General features: G+C 36.5%; 1 protein-coding gene across 1 annotated transcript; it reads right to left on the reverse strand.

The window, feature by feature from the left end:
• Window positions 1–3797: 3797 nt before the first annotated feature.
• Window positions 3798–9984, reverse strand: LOC113288744 (V-type proton ATPase subunit a3-like). The gene is made up of 18 exons (XM_026537865.1): window positions 9656–9984; window positions 9071–9115; window positions 8732–8854; window positions 8544–8651; window positions 7907–8017; window positions 7639–7812; window positions 7352–7489; window positions 7051–7158; window positions 6861–6968; window positions 6601–6749; window positions 6125–6278; window positions 5831–5991; window positions 5463–5669; window positions 5185–5368; window positions 5009–5092; window positions 4713–4912; window positions 4440–4499; window positions 3798–4319 (listed from the first exon to the last, which is right to left on the reverse strand). Exons 1-18 carry the CDS (start codon window positions 9794–9796, stop codon window positions 4115–4117), a joined length of 2460 nt encoding a protein of 819 aa, XP_026393650.1. The 5' UTR covers window positions 9797–9984; the 3' UTR covers window positions 3798–4114.
• Between the last annotated feature and the right edge of the window lie 6348 nt (window positions 9985–16332).

A 16332-nucleotide genomic window follows, 5' to 3' on the forward strand; every position in this document is an offset into this window, starting at 1 on the left:
AGTTCCGCTTTCCCATATTTGGTCAGACATAAAATCACAAACCCGATCATACCATCTCAGGTGATTACTTAAGATCGGTTTCACTAATAAAAGTCATATCAATACATAAGTCAGGCCTTTGTGAATAGTTCTACCAAGAACACAAGCAAGTCGTGAACGGTTATACCCAATCACACATATTGGTTGTTCATAAGATATGCAATGAATAACAAAACCAATAACTCATGGCGATTTCCTTTTCGATTCACAAACAAGTTTATGAACTTACTTCCTTAGAACACATGTAAAACATTGTTCCCTAGGATGAAATCCTCACCTTATACCCATACATAATCACAATAGCGTTCAAATGATTATGGCGATGTCTTATCTAAAAAGTTTAATGGTTAAGCAATAAACCTCGTATTGTATTCCTTAATACTATGTCTATCTAGAGTTCAAATATGCTTCGCAGTTTTGTTTTCAATATGCACGACTTGAAAGATACGTTAGGAAATGAAACAGTTCAAGTCAAATATCACTAACCTCAAGCGGAAGGATGATTGTTGTCGTTGTAGCTCCTTGTTTCTTCAAATATTCAAGTCTTCGCAATACTTGTAATGTCTCATTATCCTAATACTTTCAAGCTAACCTATACGAAGTTGACTCTAGTACATAATCAAGCGACTCTTAACATGGGTTTTGATTCACTAAAATATGACAACCAAACTTGACATACCAACGCTTGGTAGGTTCAACCGAGCAATGCTCTAACAGCAAGTATCGACTGATACTTTGTCATGTTGCTCTATAGAAACATCAAGAGAAAACTGGGTCCTGGAGATATGTCTTCTTTCAAATCAAAGACTTCCTTTTTTATCTCCAGTCCATCAGGAACGTGTTCCATTTGTTTGTTATCGTCAAAAGTGAAATATTATTGTTGATGGTGGATTTTTGACAAAGGTTAAAATCGTAAAATCATAATTTTGCATATTTCTGGCCTAGTTTATGACACGTATGTGAAATTCGTATTTTAGGATTAGACGTGAAAGCTCATGTCACAATATCTGACTGAGCTTACAACCTCTCAAAGCACGCATGAATATGCAATCATTAAAGCCGAGCTTTCAATATTTTGCATATCTCATAAATATTGAGCAATTTTAGTATCCACTTCTGTATAAAACCGATAGTGATTGGACGGCTCCTAGACAGACTGCCTGCTAGTATAGAGCGATAACTTCTCCGGGATGTCGGAATGTTCCCTGATTATATAGAATGAACATTTAGAGCGAGTATGATGCTTCTACCATCTCATACCTCGATTCTCGAATAAATATAACGCTCCTAGACAGATTTTCTGCTAGTATAGAGCCATTCGTTGATTAATTCTGGCGCAATATTTATTAATTGAATTCCGATAAAATAAGCTATTTTTATCTCATTACTCCGTTTCATGGCTTTTCTCAGTTGAATTCCATGGATTAGTAATATATATTCACTTTTTGGGCATTTGGGCCGCCACCGAGTAGGCCCCGAGAAAATGGTGCGAGTGTACTTATCAATAATACACGAACGAGCACCCAAAATATGGACGAACGAGGAAATATAACCTATGCAAAATAAGAAAGGAAAAAATTAAAAAAAAAAAAAAGAGGTGCCCACGAGACCAGACCCACCGACTGGCAGGCCATGTCGCCGTGGCCTATCCCATGCCTCTCCATTTTTTTCTTTTCACCTTATTTTATTATTTTCCTCATCTCTTGAAAACTCCCTTGTTTGAGCAAACTTCCTCGTTTGAGCAAAACTCATAATTTTCCATATTTCTTCACACAATCGAAAAATAATAATAAAAAATAGGGAAGAGCGTCATGGGACATGGCCCACAGGCCGTGGCTGGTCCCACGCCTCTCCAATTCTTTATTTTATAATTGCTTGTCTCATCTCATGAAACTCCCTCGTTTGAGAAAACTTTTGGTTTCCATATTTCTCTGATATTGCTCAAATCTCCAAAAGGCCAAAAAGTCAAATGGTCCCACGTTCGTCCGTGCTTCTCACGGAAAATATTAAAATATCATTATTTTAATATTCTTAAAATATTGGTCGCACGAGCAAAGTCCTACTTGCTCATCCAAGCAAAAATAAGAGTTTCAGTCAAGATCAAACTCTTCTGAAAATCTAAAATATTGCTCAAATGAGCAACAAAATACCTAAAATTCTTAGGAATGCAAGTGCGAGAGTCATGATGGCCCGTGCACCTCCATGATCGGACCTAGCCGGTCCCTTGCCCATCATGGCCCGTCAATCCCACGTCTCTCCATTATTATTTTAATAATAATTCATATCTTTCATGATTCTCCAATAATGAATCCTCGTTCAGGGATACCTCCGTACGCTCCGACGTATACTCGACATATCAGAATAGGTCCATGATCGAGCAATCTCATCGGACCCGCCTCAATCCAAATTATCAAAACATCATTATTACCTCAACTGGTAAAATGATATATCACAATTTATCAAGATTCAACGTCTGAGCATCATTATTGTCCCAGCAGGCGTCTTATTCTTCATTCATGATTCTCAGAGCATATGTCATTTGTTCATTATGCTGGAGTCATCAAGGCTACGACTCATAGTTTAGCCAAATCAACAATTGACCGATTAAATACACGTCTGCCTTGCTTACTCCACATTCATGAGACATCAATCATGTCACATGGGGGGATATTCACTAAGATTTTGGTCTGGCGGCCTACGACACGTGTGCACACCCACGATGAGAAATGTGAGTAAGTTGTGCAAGCAGTTGAAGGAGTTAGCAAAGTAGTGGATGGACAATCAACCAATTCTCCCATGCACGTGGAACTGGTTTAACCACGATTTCCCATTTTCCCACTCTTTCACTCCAGCAACCGTCACACTTACTGGGGATCAATGTATCTGTTGTTCTTGCAATATAAATAAGTTTCTGAATCCACGATTGAACAACAAGAATTTTCATCTGAACAAGAACTCTCAACAGAGCAGAATTCAATCAATCAGAACTTATCTTATCTGAACTCAATAGTTCACAAAACTTGCAGAAGTCTTCAACACATCCACAATCCTTCTATCATCATTGATCTCACACACACTTCTCAGCTTTCCTCCTACAAATCGACCCTCATCCCTCTTTGTAACAGAATTGACTCTGGAACGTCCATTGTCTTGGTTTGGGCCGGAGTCCTACAGATTGATCTCTCAAACTCAAAGCACTCTCGTGCAGTGCATCTGGTTCCTAAAGGTTTAGGCAATTTGCTCGATCGAGGAATCGCTCGTCTCTACATTTTTTCTCGAAAACCAGCAAATCGTTTTCACCCATCAACAATTATCCGCAAAAGTAACATGTTGAAATTTAAATTTATTATCAAAGTGATTGATAAGAATATTACTAGTGTCATGTTGATTTGTCATAATGCTGCCATGTGAAGTGATTTGTGCTCTTCTTTGTTATTTTTTTGCCTTGGATCTTTCATGCAAGATGGATCAGGTTGAAATCAATTCTGCAAGTACTTCAATGTAGACATGGTTCCGTGAGATGAATTTTTCAGCAAATCTTCTACTTCTAAAAAAGGTTGCAACTAAGAAAGCTAAAAAAAAGTTGCAACTTAGAAAATGGTGGTCAGTCCGTAGCTTACCCACTAGGCCTTCTTTTTTGTCAAGAATGGAATGACTTTCAATTCTACTGAGTCTTAGTTTACTGGCTTTTTAGCCTCTTGATGTATTTTAGTTGCAACTTTGGTTTTAAATTGGCAATAAAATTTAATAAAAAAAAATAATAATCAAATAGACATCAACGGACCATAAAAAATAATGTTAATTCTTACAAACATACATCAGCCAACCTCACTCTGGGGACTGTTTTATTAACTTGAAAAACTACAAGCAAAACGATTTCATAAATTACAAGGAGTACAGGGCCGAACACAACCTCACCTCCCCAAGTTACTGACTGGGAACACTATATTATCCCATTTCATTTCCATCTCTAGACACCCTTTTGTTTGAATAAATGAATAGACGGATTTTATAACATTTTATAACACAAATGTGAGACAGAACTCAAAGAACAGCACGTCACATCTCATTCATCTCATTCGTCTTCATCACCAATCAATGCAAATGAAAATGGGCTGAACTTGTAACCATCTCCCTCATAAAACTTGTTCTGGAACTCAACCCAATGAAGACGTAAAGCGTGCAGGAAAGCACTCAATGTTTCCATGACAAGCAAAACTCCGACAGTTGCAAATATAAATACAAGGACACCGATGGCAAGAATAAAAATATTGTTGTACCTATGCATTAGAAATAGAACAGAACGAGGGGTCAAAATTCTACTTCGTTTTGTTCCGTTATATTGGCTAAAATTCAAGGCGGTATTAAAAGTCCAATAATAAATTATTAGTGTTACTCACCCCCATGCAAGCATTAAAACCTTCTCATAGAAAACAGTTGACAACTCCGAATGTGCAAGACTGAAATCATTCCAAACCAAAAGAAACCCATCAGCATTATGAAGCAAAAGAGGAAATGATGTTAGGCTACTACTCTCTTTTTTTCTTATTTGCTTACTCAGAAAGAAAGACAAAAAATTCAAGATTGCACGAAAAGAACTGTCTGTATTCAAAGACATTTATGGAACTGCGAAATATTCTCTACTGGTATATCAAGTGGGAAGTTGTGCCTACCTGAGAGCCCATAATCGAAGATATGAAGCAGTATTTGAAACTGCCCCGAGCACAAATTCTATAGTATGGATGAGCTGGTGAACAAATACTTCACTGAATTCAAATTCCTCATGGCCATGACCATGGGAATCATGACTTGCCTCTACTGCGACAGACTCGTCATTGCTGTGAAGAAGTTCATAGGATTCACCCTGGTGCCTCTGAAATAAAACCATCACATTTGTGAAAAGATGAAACCAATGCATTATAAGGTAATGTAATAATCAAGTAGGGTTTAAACAAAATAATCAGCTAACCGCTTCATGTTGTTTCTTCAAAATAAATGGTTTTGGCAAAAGCATCCAAGGTACAGCAATAAGGGCCAACCCTAGCAACACAAGCTGGTGATTAACAGAAGAAACGAATCAGTATCCTGTACGAGTCTCAAAATACAGGAATAAGGCAACAGCTGGGGAGAAAGAATCGAGTGAACCTGAAGATTTCTTTGGTAAGGGAATAGCTGGTTCTCCCCAAGATCGTCTGTTGGGCTCAAGAACATATATATCATAAGATGGTACAAATCGGCTTTGGAACCAGTGCACCACTTCACAATGATAAGGACCGAAAGGTACCCAAACAGACTGTTTAAGAATATCATCTGAGGAATAAATTGAAACCTGGAAAAGTACAATGTGTCATAAGAGATTGGAACAACAAACAAATACCGAACTGTTTGTTCAACATGCATGTATGGATCCAAGCTCAACTTACCAAGTATTCACACTATTCTTAAAGAACTTGGCATTAGTGTAGCTCATTATAATTCCAAGATTCATTTGGGCAACCCCAAGAAGAATAGACATTTTCATCTTCAATGAGTTCAGGAATGGCAATTCAGATCGAGAACCATGCCACTCTGGATCCACGCCGAAGGGATAGGTGTCTCGCACCTTGATCAAGCCCCACGTAGTAGTATCACTGCAATAACAAGGCCGAAATGGGACTGGGATAATAAATAATTGCAGGAGTTTCGCAGCAAAGACAATTTAAGGCGCCTAGAGAGTTGGCAAAACCCTTAATATTGAAAAACTCAGTTCACTTCCTAAATGACTTTACACTAGATAACAACTTATCCAGACCTGCAGGTGGCATCCCGGCATGCATAGGCAGAAGGTCCAAAAAGCTCAAATGGCACAGAGAAAAACTCATTATAGATCAATCCAGTGTAAATTGAGAACACCGACATCATCAAAATAATATAGCGTCCGCCAAAAGTCATTTCCATGATATCTCCAAGTTTCTGTTAATATAATATAAGCAAACAAAAGTGAGTACTGAAACCCTAGAAACTATCAACATTCATCTGCATCAGAAACCTTGTTCACTGGACAAAATGCCAGAAATTATATGCAAAATTTATCTAGTAAATTTACCTGACTAGAATACTTCTTTTCTCTGATTATTAAGAATAATGATGCGAGTAACAAGCAGATTCCATGGCCCCAATCACCAAACATGACCGCAAACAGAAAGGGGAATGTAACAATAGTGTATAGACCAGGGTTTGCTTCTTGATACTTAGCCACCCTACAATGACAAAGAACACACTATCAATGAGGTTCTTGTTCAAACTGCAGCATTAAACTCTACAATAAGATAACGGTAGGCAGAAAAAAAACATCTTTATAAGTTGCACATGTTCCCATAATGAAAAGATAAGACTACAGATGAGCTAATATGAGACTAGAAATGTCTTCTATATTGTGTTCCTATTATGGTTTCATGCAGCTTTAATAAAACAAAGAAATTTATTTTGCACAGCATTATAGATTTGTAATGTATGATGCATTCAATCATATAAATTACTTGCATCATAAGCTATTAGCCTATTACCAGAACAAGGACTTACCCATAAGCATCGACAATTTCTTGAAAAGAGCTAGTAAATTTATTTGTCCTGAAGTATGTAGGGGGAGATTCCTTTGTATGCAAAATTTGAAATACTGCTCCGACTTGTGAATTGCTGTCAAACGACGCTCGCTGCAATGCATCTTGAATCTGCATAAACAAGATTTGGTCAGAAATATATAACAAGCTTGCTTCTGGTGTGCTTATGAAAAAGATTTATATGCGACCAAAATTATACAAGTACAGTATCAGGCAGCATACCTGATGAGTTGCAAACACAGGGCTCCATCCCTCTGCTACGAGACATTTCTTTGTCACGTCAATGCTGAGCATGTTTAGAGTGTGGTAAATGGATTTCTCCTTCCTCACCTTCACAATTTTAGAAGTTTCATGAGTGGCCATACAAATAACGGTTATGCATTCCATAAGCTTTAAGTCAAGATTAACTTACCAAAAGATTCCACTGCTCATACTGACTGCCAATGGATGACAATAAATTGTAACGATGCATTAGCCCAAGATCAATGGTAGTTTTCAGCTCTGAAGTTCTTCCCGAAACCTACAAATAAGTTAATCGTATTCACTTTTGAACATGAGAGTATATCAAATATTTCAACAGTTTGAACCAAGACAAGGTTACAGCAAGTGAAACACAAATGTAAGATAGTAAAGCCAATGTCCAAAACAGGGTACCAGAACAGATATCTTTTAACTAATCCATGAAACATAATACGTTGCAGTCAAATGCATACCTCTGCTATCATCTGGGCTTGTTTTCCCATTTCCTCAGTGAATGGGTAACGGTTTGCTCCAAATGCATCACATATCTTCATGATTTTGGCCTTAGCTCTTTCTCCAGAATAGAAGACCACAAAGACATTTTTCTCAACCTACATATGGATAAGAATAATCCATGAGCAAGTACAAACACCTCAAAAATAGTTGAAACAATAATATAAAGTAGAATTTTGTGATAATCTACTCAGCTATAAAGCTTTGTTAAACTTAAATTACTGCCACAGAAAGTTGAATGACTGACCTTCTCCCCAGAGACAGGATCGGTAACAGGATCTTCAATCGTTGTTTGCTTAATGAATACGTTACCCCTGGTAGCGCGAAATAGAATCCTTTCGAACGCCATCAATTTATCCCTTGGTATAAGGCCACTGACAAACCCCAGCTTAACTTGTTTAGCATGATCTGCTGACATTTCCTGGACAACAACCAAAACCAGAGCATTATTGAAGGGGAAACAAAATGTTTCAGCTACTGAAATAAACAAAAATTATAAGGCGTGAAAGTCTTACTTGCTCCAACAACAATGGGCTATCCAAGGAACCTTCACCAGATTGGCGGGCCTCAATTTCTCTTTGCTGTGCTGTAGCACTACTTCGGGCTGTGTAGAAAAACTCACCGGCCTACAAGGTCAGAGAAAAAAATGCATGAGAAAAATAGCATTTTGTCCAGTGAAATGTATTATTGTGTACTCACTAAAAGCTATTTCACGATGACAGTCGTGAAAAAGACTAACAGTATTTGCTATAAGGGAAAAAAGATCTGTGAGAATGAGCTTAAATAGGTAAAGTGAAAAAATATAGGTAAAAAGACAATCGGAAGAAGATTCTAAGCTTGTGATAGCCTTTGCTTTAAGAAACATAAGATCTACGAGAATGAGCTTGAATAGTTAAAGTGAAAACGTATAGGTAACTGATGAAAAACCCAGGGAACTATAACCACAAATACTCCTACAGACCTGCTTTACAACTAACTCCACAATAAAAATTAGAATAGTAAAAAAATTGAGACAATGCGAACGAACAAATCCCCTACTAAATCGAACCATGGGAATTGCTACAAAAAATATGTGTACAGTAAAACTATGAGCTATAATAGTAAGTGGTCATACCTTTTGCAGAACAAGCTTATAATAGTAAGTGGTCATACCTTTTGCAGAACAAGCTTATATTCAACAAGCTCACTATACGCACGTTGCAACTTGTCACTGTTCCCGTTGATTTCTATAAGCTCAGATTCAAGTTCTCCAAGTTTTATCTGATGTCATGAGAACAGACGGGTTAATATAATAAAAAATGAATAAGCTATTCTTGGAACTTGGTTAAGAGCAGCTATACCTCCAAGTCATCCATGTTAATATCAGCTCGGGATATAGTCCTTGCTGAAGGTACCACACCACCCTTCGACATTTGTTCCTTGAAAAATCGTAGCTTCCTTGCCATCTCTCCACATCTTTTGATCTGCAAAATATTGTAATGCAGAAAAACAGCATAAAAATTGAAGGCTAGGTCGATACTCAAAAAAAAAAACTTTTTTTTGAAGGCTTATAACTTATAAATGTAAGAGAAAACTCTGGAGCGGAGACGGAATAATATTCAACCCTGAAACCTTGCCCCGGATGCCAACAAAAGCAAAAAAATGTAAACATTGAACTAGGAAACATAAAATTTATTTACCTGGGAAGCATATGTCCGCTGGAAAGGACTTTTATCCGAATTCAGCTGGAATTAAGAAAAAAAATGAAATCAACAGAACTGTTAAAACTAATGAATCCATAAAGAAATCAATGAAGTTATTAAAAACCACGACTCTAAAATTACACAAATTCGACATACAGAACAGTGTAAAGATCCAAACTTTATGTTTCCTGATCGATAAGAAGCTGAATCTAAGCAAAATTGGCAATCCAAATTAACTTATCATCAAACTAATCGAATCCCAGTAACCTCATAGCTTAAGCAATAGACAGATCAACATCCCCCTCCGGGAGGGATCAATTGAATTCTACTCAGAATTAACTTAAAAACCCAATCGCATAAACAACAAATTTACGGATCCGTAATGCATACTAAATTTCCAGTAAAAACATCAAACACATTTGCTCAAACCCTAATCAGCTGAATTATTCATTGGTAGATACATAAATTGGGCGAAAATCAATAATTCATTGCAAATTTCAGTATCACCAATCAAATCAACCGAATTACAAAGAACCCAATAAATTACAGAAGAAATTGTTAGAATGAGAGAAAAAAACTTACATCTTTGAATTGAAGTAGTCCAAGGTCACCAAGGTAAGAAACAGTTTGATGGGCGGATTCAATTGGAATAATAAGCTGTACCAATTGCATCGGTTCCGACCGAAACAGATCCATTGACGGAATACATCCGCCTTCTCCCATCTTCTTTCTACTTCTTCTTCTTCTTCGTCTCCGTTTCTTTCCACTACTTGTGAATTTTCCTCTTCAAATCAATCAATCAAACAAAACCAAAGCCCTTGGATCGGCTCTGTTTGACCACTCAAAAGAACAACCTTTTTAGATCTCTCAAGCACCTCTTTTATTACTCTCTTGCCTCTCCCATTACACGTAGGCCATAGAAATTGTTTTCCTCTCATATTAATTAGTGTCAATTCTGGATAAAATAATTATTTTTCCAATCCCGACCCTAGTTAGTAAGTTCGCGAATGATTCGCGAATCATTCGCGAATTTTTCCGTATCACGAATTTTACCGTCTTATTCGCGTACGTTTGCAACTCCGAACCCAAGTCACGTATTGTGTGGCATTCCCGGATTATTCGCGAATCGTTCACGAATTTTACGTATCCTGAATGATACGTCCGCTTAATTCGCCATAAATTTTTTAGCTTTTACTTTTCAAAGACTCCATTTTTTGGGCTTTATTGCCTCCCGAACATACACGACCGAATATTAGACGTGTTGTAATTTTTATGAAACAAAAACGACTGAAGAGATTTGAAGGTGAAGGTGAGAGAGATCTCAAACTCACTAACCAAGCATCTAAACCACCATACGACGTCCTTTTGGATAACTAATGTTGTATATATTATTAATATCATCATATTGAGTTTATTTTTTCCTTAAATAACTCACACATATGCATAAAAATTGGTCTATGACCTTATAAATACAAATTATTTGTTATATATAGATACCGAATTTTCAGAGCCGAACTCACATTTATAAATCGAATTATACACGTACTTATGCCGTTCCGAATTAATGAAGAATCACGTCCCGTTGACCGAATTTTGGACCGAATCTGGATTTTACAAAATCGTATAATACTCGTATGTTTGCCGTTCCGTACGTTTGCCGAATCCCGAATTGCTAACTAGGATCCCGACTTCCCAATCGGTATATCTGTAACGTGATACATGATTGTTTCGGTGATTTACTGGCTTTATGTAGTTTTGTTCACTCACGTCTCTCGCTTTGAGTTAACCTTGGATTCTTTGATGATCGATTTGGAGGCACACTCCATAACGATTTTACCGTTGATTTAATTTAAGGAGTTACCTAACGAGAGTCGTGATTTTAAATATAAAGAGTAATGGGGCCATTAGTTAATCTTGGATTTTTTGATCGATGGATTTAGTAAGATGGGTTCTGGCACCTAGCATTATCTCGAGAGGGTATTTGGGTATTTTTTTAAAGGAAAAATATCATTTGGTCATTTTATGTCGGGGCCCACATCAGTTTGATATACCTTTTCCATTTGGTTCACAATTAATTAAAAATACAAACATGACATTAATATCCTTACCTGGCTGTAACCGCGCACCATAAACACATGATCTCCTGAAAATGCGTTAACCGTCTCTCTCTTTCTTGTTTCCATTTTCAAAGAAAGAAACTGCTTCGTTTCCATTTTCAGAGAAAATTCTTCGTTTCCCTTTCTTGTTTTTCTCTTCAAGATCCAGAAAAACAACAAAAATCACCTGAAAAATCAACTGAAAAAGTACAAAAAACAGTAAAATCATTTCAATTTTCACAATCGAAATCAGTAAAAAATCTCAAATCAAAAACCCTAGAAAAATAAGAGAAATCAAAACCCTAAAATGAGAAGACCGAAGAGAAAACAAGTAGTCAAATCATCTTCTGACGATGAAATTGAACAAGTTGAAGAAAAAAACAGCCAATTAGTTGAGTTTGAAGGAGTAAATCAAGTTAAAGAAGAACCAGTTGAAGAATACATCCAGAGTAAAGAAACCATCAAAAGGTATAAAAAAACCCTAATTCGAAGTAATACAAGTTCATTTTCGATGTTTATTGTTTTTCTGAAGTTTATTTTCACATGAATATTCGTCGTGTTGCATGTTGATTTCTGGAATGGAGTCTAGAAAAACTTCTATGGTCCATGCTGTAGAATGGGCTTCATTCCTGGAATGAAGTCTAGAAAAACTTTTGCAGTCGATGTCGAAGTATGGGCTTCATTCCTGGAATGAAGTCTAGGAAAACTTCTACAGTCAATGCCGTAGAATGGACTTCATTCCTAGAATGAAGTCTAGAAAAACTTCTACAATCCATGTCGTAGTATGGACTTCATTCCTGGAATGAAGTCTAGAAAAACTTTTACAGTCCATGCCGTAGAATGGACTTCATTCCTGGAATGAAGTCTAGAAAAACTTTTACAGTCCATGCCGTAGAATGGACTTCATTCCTAGAATGAAGTATAGAAAAACTTCTACATTCCATGCCATAGAATGGACTTCATTTCTGGAATGAAGTCGAAAACTTCTACAATCCATGCCGTAGAAAAGTTTTAGAGTTCATACCATAGAATGGGATTCATTTTGTAGAATGAACTGTAGTATTAGTCCTTCAAGCTATACTTTATCTTCTTTACACGGGCATAATTTTTATTTTGTTGTGCATTTTCTGACATATGAATATTAAATATAATATTTATTAATATCAAGTTTACCCTCCTTATCATTACAAAAGTAAAGAAAAACCCGATAAATATTTTTATTCTTCACTCCACAAATCCTTTTCATCATTTTCCACCTTGACATTCTCGTACATCATGTCCATTCTTTCTCGAGTTGCATCCTTAAGCCAGCCATGAAATTATATCAGAATTAATTTTTACATATTTTGTCCCCCCGAAAAATATTATTTTATATATTTTTTAGTTTACAAAGATATCTTATCGATCCTTTGAAATGGTATTACCTTTATGCATCTTCCTTATTTTAGTGAAGGATGTTAGGATCTTCATGGACCATATGAACCTACTATATATGGGCCCAACCGCATAGCACTGGTGTTATCCCTACTTGACCACTTTGGGATAAGAGGTATGTAGTTTTAATCTTAAAGGCCTCGGTGATATGTAAGGAGATGCCCAAGCTTATTAAGATCCACATGTACTCATTTTTCTTCCATGTGGGACTATCCCTAGCTATACATATGTGGTTTATCGCGCCACATACTCCAACAATCTCCATCTTGGCGAGATTTAAGCACTTCACCAGTCCAGTCAGACTCCATCATATGATTACCATCTGTATATGCTACCCATCGATCATGATTATTGTCACTATGCGCCCTGGAATCCTGCTCCATCTTTAGTTAATGAGAAGGCAAGTACTAACTCCACCTTGAGAATTTTATTGCTCACTTAGAACCCTGCTCCACTTGAGAGTTAATGTGTGATACATTAACTTCACCTTAAGCATCAGTTCAACCTTGAGCATCTCCTTGTCGATCTAGAACCCTGCTCCACCTGAGTTAATGGGTGAGACACTAACTCCACCTTGAGTGTCAGTTCGACTTTGGGCCTTGTCTGCTTCACCTTGAGTCTGACTCCACTTGCGCCCTAAACCGGGTGACTTCTACAACTACTTCTACGTTCGGACAGTTGACCAACTGTGGGCTCTGACCTGATACCAATTGTTAGGATCTTCACGGACCATTGGACGCTACTCAGGGCCTTACCGCATAACCCTGAACCCCACTTGACCACCTTGGGATAAGAGGTGTGGGGTTTTTAACTAAAATGCCTTGGTACTATGTATGGAGATGCCCAAGCTTATTAACCTCCACATGTATTCCCCTTTATTCCACGAGGGACTATCCCTAGCTATACATATGCGGTTTATCGCGCCACATACTCCAACAACCGAGCGGAACAAAAACATTAAACTATGTAAGTTATAACAAAATTTCATCACCTGAACTCATTCTTCTCAAGAATAATTGTGTAGATATTAACAGTGTTCGGATCCTTGTTGTTTTTCCCCCTTTAAGAATAGTCTGAAAAGAGTAAAATTCAGAATTGAATCAACAATACATAACGTATTTTATGTTCTTGCTATTTTAATGACATAATAAAAAGCTAATTAATTCACTTAAGCAATTATATTTTAAAATGTTAAGTCATTTCCGATAACAACCGTTTTAATCATATACGATGTAGTTCTAGTTTTTCAAATTTCCCAGATATATTATGTTCATAATTCAATTCGTCAGGAAGAGTTCACCGAATGGAATATAGGTAATGACTTGTCCTTTCGTAACATTGTGGACTTTTCAACATAGTTGGATCCATATTTGGTAAAAAAGCACTGTATTTTGCGTTCTCGGGTGAGAGTAATCTAGATATGGCTACCTCCCAGAAAACTGCTGATGGATGACCGCATCGGTGTCAGTTGAAAATCCCACACTGTCGGATAACCCCAGTGACTAAGTGGGTAAAATATTCACAGAGGATCAGGTCTTATGAATATAATTATAGTCGACCACGGGTTACCTGTCGAGGGTGGAAGAGTATGCTTGACGGATTGTGTCGGGAAAGGGTCTCATGAGTGAGAAAAAATGCCAGAGTCAAGGATTGAACATATTCTGGAGCCGAGGACGGCTCCAAATTAATTTGGTGGTATTATAGTACTCCGACTCGGCATGTAGGATTCGATAAATGGAATATAGGTAATGGTTTGTACTTTCCTAAAACCAAGACCTTTTAGCATAATTGGATTCATATTTGGCGAAAAATCTCTATGGTTAAGCATGCTCGGTATTGAGTAATCCTGGGATGGGTGACCTCCTGAGAAGCTGCTGCTAGATGACCGCAACGGTGGCTATTGAAAACTCCATACTGTGAGATGACCACAGTGGCTAAGTGAGGACATTATCGGTAGCGGGTCAACCCTTACATTCTACTACATTACACTTCCAAATGTGAGGTTATTCGTTGCATAAAAATAATAAAATCATGATTAGATAGTAAGTCAAATTGTTAAGTACTTAACCTGATAACAATACGCTCTACTAACAATAAGCTCTGTTATCCATCATCATTGAATAAAAATAACGTGAAACCATTTATCAAGAAATACGTGAGACGATGCGAAATTACTCATTGGGCACCAATACTTGCCACCGTCATTACGGCCCACTTATATAATCGTTAGCCAATCTAACTAAGTTTGGTACTGCTTTTTTCTATAAAAAAAAGTACTTTGAAAACATATTTACAGCAATATTTTCTCATCCTAGTGTTTAGCAAAGATTTCATAAAGTGTTGTTTTATGCAAAACACTTCCAAAATCTATAATTTCTTAAAGTGAGGGAGAAGGAGCTTTTAAAAGTTTCAAAAGAAAATGCTATAGTTCACCCTAATTTCATATTTTATTTTCCAATTCAATCCCATCTTTTTTTTATAACTGAGAACAATTATGCTTGAATCTATATATCACCAATTTTTATTCGTTATATTTTATTCTTTAAAGATAATTATTTTTTACTTTCAAAGTACATTTTATGTTATACTTTATCACTGAAATATACTTTAATTTATTCACAATAAATATTAAGAAATTATTGATTTTTAAAAAGTGGTTAAGAAAAATAATACTTTTTAATAATACTAATTAGTAAATTTAATATTACATATATGTCTGCTTTTGTCATTTTCTCACTAACTATAGCTAAACCTGATATTTTCACATTAGAATAAATTTTAACTTTAGTTTATAATTTCCGACCATTCAATTGCTTTTTTCTATAGAGCTCGGCACAATAACATACATTGACAACCATTCAATTGTTTTTTTACATAGGTCGGCCTAGTAACGTACATCGGAAAAGCACTTTTGTAAAGCTCGCAGCAATACCAAACTAATTCTGAGTATAAAAAATATATTTGTTATCATCATTAGTAGAATAATTTATATATTATCATTTTTAATTTGATATTTAATAAAATATCGTCATGGAAAATTAATAGAGTATTTATTATGAAGAATTATGGAACCTTAATGACATGATAAATTTTGTCCGTTAGATGCATTTTAAATCCAATCACAACCATCACTTATGACAAACGATTACATCCCTAGATTTATATCTTCCGAGGACAAATTTGAACCACCACTTACATAGGAAAAATTATCCAAACTTTGCTTTATATTCTTGACGGTACCAAAGATAGCACAGGTTCCTTTTGGTTGATCCAGCTGTCATGAACAATTTGTCATATATGATTTGATATCATCCCTGAAATATATGGTACATGCCTTTTTCAATCTTCCTAAAACAATCAACCGCATATTTCACAATACAATGTTATCGGACTATCTGTGTTGTAATGACACGGTACTAATATTTTCCACCACCACTCACCAGGATCCACCGTCACTACTTCTTCCAGCACCACCACCAAGGGCAGAGCCAGGATTTTGAGGAAGAGGGAGAAAAAAATTTGAAATTGGATACGGGTGCAAAATACACTTAATATCCCATTTCACGATTAAAAAAAAGAAAAAGAAACAATTGAAATTGGACTTGGCTACGCCCCCGACCACCACTAATGTTTCCGCTTCCAGCACTTTTTAAGAACGCCACTGATTCCACCACCTACTACCGCCACCAGTGTCTATTGATATCATTTTTATTTTTACCAAAATTATTT

The sequence above is a fragment of the Papaver somniferum genome, chromosome 6, assembly GCF_003573695.1.
Source record: "Papaver somniferum cultivar HN1 chromosome 6, ASM357369v1, whole genome shotgun sequence".
NCBI classification, from domain to species: domain Eukaryota; kingdom Viridiplantae; phylum Streptophyta; class Magnoliopsida; order Ranunculales; family Papaveraceae; genus Papaver; species Papaver somniferum.